The following is an 8,860-nucleotide window of genomic DNA, read 5'->3' as shown; positions in this document are numbered from 1 at the left end:
ACCTGAGACTGAAAGCGTTATCTCGTGCTGTGGGCGCCAGACTTGCGTAAGACATTGGTGAAACAAGAAACCACGAAACTACTCTTCGCGACTTTAGAGTGTGCAGAACCAAATGGAAGTAACGGCTTTTTCGCCTTGGGTTCGAACATCCCGCCCACATGATTTCCCAAAAACTGAAGGCGTAGATAAAAAAAACCGAATGTTATTTTCTTCTGGAAGCTCATGCGTAAGGGTTAAGGCACGTAGAAACAGCTTTAAAAACATCAATTATACATAGCACCGCGCTAAAGTGCAGTCACAGTTGTTAGTTGCATCCTCAAGAAGTCGTCAACGTATCTGAAAATTAGGTCAATGTTTGACCCATGCAAGCTGCTGACAAGATCCCTATCACATTTGGGTCAAACTGTTGGAATTTTTAGATACGTTGACGATTTTTTAGACGGGCGACATCTAGTGTCCCTGAGTAACAAGTAGATCACAGCCAGGAGAAGCGATAAAACTTATTAGCCGTTTGAAAAATCGCTCCTTGGCGATTAAAAGCGATCGAATGTCAAGTTCGAGGTGCAATGGGGGACACATGTATGACGACGCACTCAAATCGAAGAGCGTATGCAAGGGTGTCTACAAGACAAATGTCGGTCCAGCAGCGACCACTTCAAGGGCGCCACACCCGCTGCTTGGTCTACTACAGTTCACGGTTGTGCGGCTTTGCGAGTGCCACGAACGTCTGGGTGGAGCACATGATGCAAGGCTTCCCAGGCATCACTCTTCCTCGACTTGAAGGGCCCGCCACTTCGCCTTCGGGTAAGCGGATCCAGGTCACACTGGTCTCCGAGTGCGTTTCAATATCCACATAGTGGATATGTAAGTAGAAGATGGACGGCAGCTGGCGGGCCATGGCTTGCACGGCCTGCTGCGCTTGCGATGCCTCCAGCTTTGTCTTGGTGAGGAGGCACAGGCGTTCCAGAGCCCTTGCAGGGCATAGCAAGCTCTGCAAAAAACAACAAAAGGCCAACTTTGTGAACTAATAATTATTGTGGTTTAATTTCCCAAAACCACGATATGATTATGAGGGACGCCGTAGTGGAGGGCTCCGGAAATTTCGACCACCTGGGGTTCTTTGACGTGCACTTAAATCGAAGCACACGGGCTCAAGCATTTTCGCCGCCATGGAAAATGCCGCCGCCGCGGCCGGGATTCAAGCCCGCGACCTTCGGGTCAGTGGTCGATCACCATAACCACTAGACCACCGTGGCGGGTGAATTTGCGAACAGCTATGCGGCGCTAATGTCGATATTGTTATAATATGCACTCGAGACGTACAGAACACAAGTGTGAAGGTGAGATATGCACTAGGGGCGTAGCCAGAAATTTTTTTCGGTGGGGGGGGGGGGGGGTCAACCATACTTCATGTATGTTCGTGCGTGCGTTTGTATGTGTGCGTGTATATACACGCAAGCAAAACTGAAAATTTTCGGGGGGGGGGGGGGTTTGAACCCCCCAACCCCCCCCCCCCCCCCCCCCCCTTCGCTACGCCCCTGATATGCACCACGTTCTCCGGAGTGGCACTAAGCACTAAGTTTGTGGATCGCCCCATGCAAGCTGAATTATTTACTCGTAGTGAAGGCGCCAGCTTTTGAAGGGCCACTAAAGCGAAACAATAGATTTATTTAAACTGGTAAATACTCTGAAAACCACCACCAGTTTCACTTTTGAATTCCCGCCGAAATCTACGATGGTGGCGTCACGGAATACAAAGCGTTTTGTTTCGTATTTTCGCTGCATTGGCTCAACGAAGTTTCCTGAAACTTGGTATGTTGAGTCTCTGGCCCCCTCAGGAGACATTCATATTTACCGATTAGGAACGACGTAGAACCTAGTAGACGCTGTCAAAATGTGACGTCACGGCGTATGCTGCAGGAACTTCAAGGTGGCATTTTCTTTTTCCGCGTCTTCTCGCGGCAGGCCAGGTGTTTTTGGTATCGTGAAAGTGTAATTTACTAATACGAGAAAAAATGTTCGCTTTGTTGTCCCTTTAAATAACAAAAAATAAAGCGCCTCTGGGAGAGAGATGACACTCGAAAGTACCTACCTCGAAGGACGGCTCGTCGAAATTAATGAGGGCCATCTTGATGACGAGGGAGCGGAGGGTTTCACTGGAGCGTAGAGCCCTTGATAGGGCCCTGTAGTCAAAACGCGGGATGTCAGAGTCGTCGATGAACCGCACGTGGGGCACCTGGAGGCGCCGGAGGAAGTTCAAAGAAACCAGGCGTGGCACGTTGCTCAACGTAAGGCGGCCGGACCCGATGGAAAACGCGCTCGCATTCGCAGGTTCGATGGTCACTTCGTTGGAGCAGGAACGGCAGCTCTTGTAGTGGCCGTCCATGTTGAGGCGGACGTCCAGGTCTTCGACGTCGCCGAGCCCGAGGGCCAGCCGACGCACGGCGCCTCTCGGACGCAGGCCGCAGGGTGGCAGGGACAGCGCTCGGAGGCGCTGCAGAGCGGGCGCAGCCAGCAGCTTCGTGAAGTCGACGCCGTCGCCAAAGTGGAAGGAGCTGACGTTGAGCTCGACGAGGTTGAGAAGCTTAGCGAAAAAGTCGCGCAGGGCGTCGTCGTGCATAGCGCAGATGGTCGGATACACGGTTTGGTTGAGGTTTCGGGCGTACAGCAGGATGCACAGGCTCCGTAACTGGCTCCAGTTGTGCCGAGAGCCGGCATTGAGGAACTGCCTCCCGGTATCTGGTGTTTCGACGGCCACCAGGACGACTGGCTCAAGCGGGAACGCCGGAGTGGGCGACAAGGCCAGGTCTCGCAACTGGGCGCAGTTGAAGGCCTGCGGCGTCTTTCGGAACACCACGTTACCGTGAAGGTCGATGCAGTAACGCAAGTCCACCGGCTGCGTGGGGTCCGACTGCACCCTGGAGGGCACCTCGCAGGTGACCGTAAACGTCGCAAGATTGGTGAAGTGGTTGGTAATGTTCGAGCACGTCGCCGCGCACAAGTCTGAACTGGCGTCGTCCATGAAATGAACGTGCAAGTCCCTCAGGAGCGGGCAGTACATTAGGAACAGCAGCAGCACCTTCGCGTTGTTTTTGTCCGCCACCTCGACGTACATCTTGCGAATCTTGGTCTCCTTACCCACGTAAACGACCCCCAAGTGCCGGATCTTGAAGAGTTCTTCCTTGGCGTCGTCCCTGGCGTCGACGAGCGAGAACTCAAGCTGCGTGACGTTCTGCAACGACCTCAGCAGCCGGTCCAGAAGAAGGCTCGCCTTCAGAGGGCACGCGACGCACGACAGAGTTTGGAGGTTCCGTAGGTCGGACGCCAGCGACAGCAGGAATGCCGGTATCGCGACGATGCAGTTGGATATGTTCAGCGACTGCAGGTTGCCTCGCACTTCGCTTACCTTGCGTCTGAGCACGTCCTCGCTGGCGTTGGCGGGCAACTCGTACGACGACATCGCGAGCGTGTTTGGGGTAATGCGCCAGGTTCGATCGAGGACGAAACTGGTTGCTTGGACAAGCGCGCTGCTGCCAGATCGCTTTACATATGAAGGCTGTGTTATGTCACAGCGCTCCCGCGAGGGCTGTGAGACCACATAGCCAGCGAAGAACTCGTTAGGTGGCCTTTTAACGCCTTTATTTGTGCCTGTTCACTTTTGATAACGTTCCCTGTTCAGTTTTGTTAACGCTATCTTTGGCCACGGATATCTGTGCGCGAATTGTGGCGCTACTGACAGCCATGGCCGACACGTGGGGAACGCTTGCTTTTGGATTTTTTTTAAATTCTTGCGGCGCATGTTTGCTAGTAGCATTACTCGTCGTCTTTGTTGTTTACAAACACGAACTGTATCATGCATTACGTTTTGGTACGTACCCATTCACGGGGACAGTATCTGTGTGTCTTACCAGATTGTATTCCATCGCGAAGCACTTCTTATTTCTGCATCTCGTGGCCGTTGTTACAGAGCGATCTGGCGTCGTAATTCCTCGTAATCTCGCTTAGGGACTGCTTTTTTCTGTTCGCGTTTAAGTAATCGATTCGCGATACTATCCTAAGTATGTGCAAGAAAGATATTTTACGTACTAAAAAGCATATCTCGACAGTTGCGCGTGCTTTCTAAGAAGCAGAATGAATCGTAGCAAATTGGCGCCAACGTGCATTCCTTAATCATGTCATCTAATGTGCAACCATATGCAGCTTTTCTGGACACCAGCGGCCTAGTTCGCGTGAACGACACCACGTGGCGTATCGACCTTAAAGAATTCAAAAGTCCCGCCATGACGTATGCAGTGACGCGGCACTAAATAAAAGAGAATCAAAAGAAACAGTACACACGCCCTGAGACTGTCGCTTCACCTCGGTGCGCAGAAAAGAGCGCTGTTTGTCGGTGTTATCTCGACGGCGACGACTGGCAATGAATCGGCAGTTTTTCTAGACGTGCAGTGCTAAATGTCTGGCCGTTATAGGCGCGCCCACGATGCATAAAGGGAATCGTGTTTTTATTTGTTTGTTTGTTTGTTCAGTTTCTTGCGCTGCCGTACCGGTGGGATATTGGAGCGGCATGCTGCTTTCCGAGTTTCGTTTTTCAGCTAGCGGAAACCATTATGTTTGGGTACGAACAGGATACTGTGGTTACATAATAAACCGAATTTCCTTTGGTGTACCACTTGGGTGATGCTCGTTTGCTCCTTGCGTTACCTCAAATAAGAACTGGATAAGCTTGAGAACGCTAGGAATGAGAGTAAAAAAAAGGAAGTTAAAGATAGTTTTTATTTGTTTTCACTGAGTTCTTACTGAAATGTGGCTGCCACCGCAAGCTTGGCGCCGTCTTAGCGGGTGTGCAAAAGTGATACAGTCGTTGAAAGATGATCTTGTACACCGGAAAATGTGAACTTGGTTAGTTTTTTTGTTAGGAATGAACGTATAGTAGAACATGTACGACTGACGTGTTGTGTAATAATCTCTAGATCTGCCGTCTATCCCGCTAAAAAAGGCACTTATCTATCCTAATTGCATTCTTATTTTTCTTTCGTTTTTCTTCCTTTTTTTCTCACGGTCGACTGACTCATATGTGGAGGTGATTGTCTTGAATCCTGTTGGCGCAGATACACCAATAGGTTACTCTAATGGGCTGGAAGTTCTGAAGCTCTCCTCACATGTTCTGTAGGCGCAGTCTCTTTAAACTTTGCACTACAGCAAGCACAAAGTCGATCATGAATCACCTACTGGCCCAATCGTCCACTTTGATCAGCACAAAGAAATTCAGAAGAGCGAACTTTGGCGTTTTTGCGCTGACAACAACGATTGTTAATGCAACATAATATAGTAACTATTCCTACAATCTCTCAAAATCACTTCTTTATTCTGTATCACTCCTTTTGTAGAATACAAAATGCATTTGATATGCTCAACAACGGGTCACAAGACACATCACAGAAAAGCGAACCCTTTAATTCCCCCTTCTTTCGTTCATCCAGCATATGAAAATTTCTTCAGTTGTGAGTGGAGCTCCTTCTGCTGCCACGAAGATGTGCAGGCGTTCCAAAGGAAATCTTAAGCCTTTCTTTCCAGGAGGTTCCCTTAAGAGAACGATGGTGTTTATGCGCACAGGAATTTGATCAGTAGTTTTTCGCTCGTAGCAACGACTGAAAAATACGTCTTCAGCCAGATAAAGCCTAGCGAAATCTGCTTTTTCCCTTAATATCTACTGCTTTTCAAGCAGTAGTCTTCTTCCTCTGAAAGCCCAACGGAAAATGACCCATGTCGAATAGAATGATTACAGCTCCGCTCGAGGGTCTTCAAAACCAGAGCTTTTTTTTTTTGTACTTCATGATGCAAAATATCAGCCGCGTATTGAATCCTGGAATCTTCTGGCTTGGTAGGAATGTCAAAGCTGCGAAGACATTCCTGGTTGGGATTCTTTTTTGGCTCATACGTGTAAGCCCACCTTGAAAGTCTCTTCCACTGTATCGGGTAGTTTTGTCTCTATTGTAGATAAGGAAATCATAGTAAAATAGATAGTACGAAATATATAATTCAATCTTAAATTTTACTGCAACATAAAAGTTGTAATAGAAATACGCACGAAAGCGACTAAGAAAAATTAATAATATTTCAGAAGACACGATAACTGGCATGTAGCCTCGACTTTTATAATAGGGATATCTGCACACAGGTGTGAAGTCTGGTTAATGCGCATCGATAGCACAGTGCTATCATAGATGCACGCGTTTTAGAAAACATGCTTAAAACGTACTTGTGGGCTAGTTGGTTGGTCATATTCACGATAAATGGCAGCGCACACCGGGTTAAGACAGATACACAATACGCAAAAAAAAAAGGACGACACAAGCGCTGCCGTCCTTTTTTTTCGTGTTTTGTGTATCTGTCTTAACCCCGTGTGCGCTGCCGTTTATCGCGAATTAGAAAACATCCTCTAGACATGGTATTCAAAGAATTGAATTCCTGTAAATCTGATAACATGTTATTTTAAATGCGAAGCATTTCTTAGCGAACTTCTGCGACTTTGAGCGTATCTATCTATCTATCTATCTATCTATCTATCTATCTATCTATCTATCTATCTATCTATCTATCTATCTATCTATCTATCTATCTATCTAGCCGCCTACGACTTTGCGCTCTCCTGGCCGTTTCGTTAATCGGATGTATACCAAAATTGGTGTGTCATAACATGGCCTTATTACGAACATAAATGACAGGTCATATCATGAAAATCATGACACGCATGTCATGAACAGCATGATTTACATTCCACGGCCTTTGGGCTCCCTGGCCGTTCCGTTAATCGGATGTGTACCAAAATTGGTGTGTCATAACACGGCCTTATCACGAACATAAATGACAGGTCATATCATGAAAATCATGACACGCATGTCATGAACGGCATGATTTACATTCCACGGCCTTTGGGCTCTTGCGGCGGTTTAAATGAAGGGATACATACGAAAACTGGTATGACGAGACATTTCTATATGACGAACATAACTGGCACGTGGTAACATGAAAATCATGATATGCATGTCATGTATGGCGCACTCGCGGCCGTTTCGCTAGATTGATATACACCGAAATTGGTACTGTGCGATGTGACTTTACGAAGAACATGAATAACAGGTGGTAGCATGAAAACCACGACATCCATGACATGTATGTCATGATTTACATGCCACGCTCATGGTGCATTCGCGTCCGTTTCGCTTGCGTGATATACACCAAAATTGGTGTTACGCGACAGGACAGTATGACGAACGTAAGTGAGACGTGGTAGCATGAAAATCATGACATACAAGTCATGTACGACCTGATTTACATGCCACGCTCATGATGCGCTAGCGGCAGTTTCAGTAGATTGATATACACCAAAATTGGTATTGCGCGATGTGACTGTATGAAGAACATGAATGACAGTTGGTAAGATGAAAACCATGACATGCATGTCATGTATGTCATGATTTAATTGCCACGCTCATGATGCATTCGCGGCCGCTTCGCTAGCTCGATGTACACCAAAACTGGTATTGCGCGAAGCGACTGTATGACGAAGGTAAATGAGACGTGGTAACATGAAAATCATGACATGCATGACATGCACGACATGATTTACATGTCACGCTCATGACGCACTCATGCCGTTTCGCTTGCTTGACATACACCAAAATTGGTATTGCGCGACGCGACTGCATGACGAGCGTAAATGAGAGGTGGTAACATGGAAATCATGACATGCAGGTTATGTATGTCATGATTTACATGCCGCGCTCATTGTGCATTCCCGGCCGTTTCGCTAGCTTGGTATACACCAAAATTGGTATTGCGCGACGCCAGTGTATGACGAACGTAAATGAAAGGTGGTAACATAATACTCATGACATGCATAAAATGTACGAGATGATTTACATGCCATGCTCATGGCGCACTCGTGGCCGTTTCGCTAGATTGATATGCACCAAAATTGGTATTGCGCGATGTGACTGTATGAAGAACATGAATAACAGGTGGTAACATGAAAACTATGACATGCATGCCATGTATGTCATGACTTACATGCCACGCTCATGGTGCATTCGCGGCCGTTTCGATAGCTTGATATACACCAAAACTGGTATTGCGCGATGAGACTGTATGATGAACATTAGTGACATGTGGTAACATGAAAAAACAATATTCATGTCATGTATGGCATGCTTTACATGATCTACTCATGGTGCACTCGCAGCCATTTCGCTCCTTTGATATACACCAAAATTGGTATTGCGCGATGTGACTGTATGACGAATATAAGTGATAAGTCTTAACATGCGAATCATGTTATGCATGTCATGTATGGTATGATTTACACGCCACTGTCATGGTGCGCTTCCGGCCGTTGTGTTAACGTGATATATACCAAAATTGGTATGGCATGACACGAGTGCGTGATGAACATAAACGACAGGTCATGCATTTATTGGCATGCTGTACACTAGATTGTGCATGCATGCGTGCATGGCAAACATGCGATATATGGTGGACTAGATGCCATGGCATGAATGATTTCATTCGGCTCAAAGACAAACAAGGCAATGTATGCAGCTCTTTGCTGGCTGCTTCGCATTACATCGATTCCCACAGTGCGTGGGATCTGCCGAATTTTTTTTTCTTAGATTAGGCCCTAAATCTGCCCTAAATGGTGGCTCTGCGCTGTACAGCGCACACGTGTGCTGTACAGCGCTGAGCCACCATTTAGAGCAGATTTTGTAGTGACGCGGAAATTACCTCCTTGATAGTGAGAAAGTTAAAATATGTATACACAATAACCTTCTCAATATTTACTTATGGACAAATATTTGGGATC

The 8,860-nt window shown here is 47.1% G+C and overlaps 1 protein-coding gene across 1 annotated transcript; it reads right to left on the bottom strand.

Moving 5' to 3' along the window:
• Positions 1 to 260: 260 nt before the first annotated feature.
• On the bottom strand, positions 261 to 3,796 carry LOC119392543 (uncharacterized). The gene is made up of 2 exons (XM_037659695.2): positions 2,093 to 3,796; positions 261 to 991 (listed from the first exon to the last, which is right to left on the bottom strand). The coding sequence occupies exons 1-2, from the start codon at positions 3,458 to 3,460 to the stop codon at positions 686 to 688; spliced, it is 1,674 nt and encodes a 557-aa protein (XP_037515623.1). The 5' UTR covers positions 3,461 to 3,796; the 3' UTR covers positions 261 to 685.
• Positions 3,797 to 8,860: the final 5,064 nt, after the last annotated feature.

This window comes from Rhipicephalus sanguineus, chromosome 1, assembly GCF_013339695.2.
Source record: "Rhipicephalus sanguineus isolate Rsan-2018 chromosome 1, BIME_Rsan_1.4, whole genome shotgun sequence".
Taxonomy (NCBI): domain Eukaryota; kingdom Metazoa; phylum Arthropoda; class Arachnida; order Ixodida; family Ixodidae; genus Rhipicephalus; species Rhipicephalus sanguineus.
The sequence above is the reverse complement of the archived record's forward strand: the minus strand, read 5'-3'. Positions and strand labels throughout refer to the sequence as shown.

What these genes read in the sequence shown, in the direction of transcription:
- LOC119392543 (XM_037659695.2), bottom strand. Translation starts at nt 3,460, where the DNA reads ATGTCGTCGTACGAGTTGCCCGCCAACGCCAGCGAGGACGTGCTCAGA. An exon ending in TCGACGAGCCGTCCTTCGAG is followed by an intron (nt 992 to 2,092) that starts GTAGGTACTTTC and finishes TGTTTTTTGCAG; the next exon opens with AGCTTGCTATGCCCTGCAAG.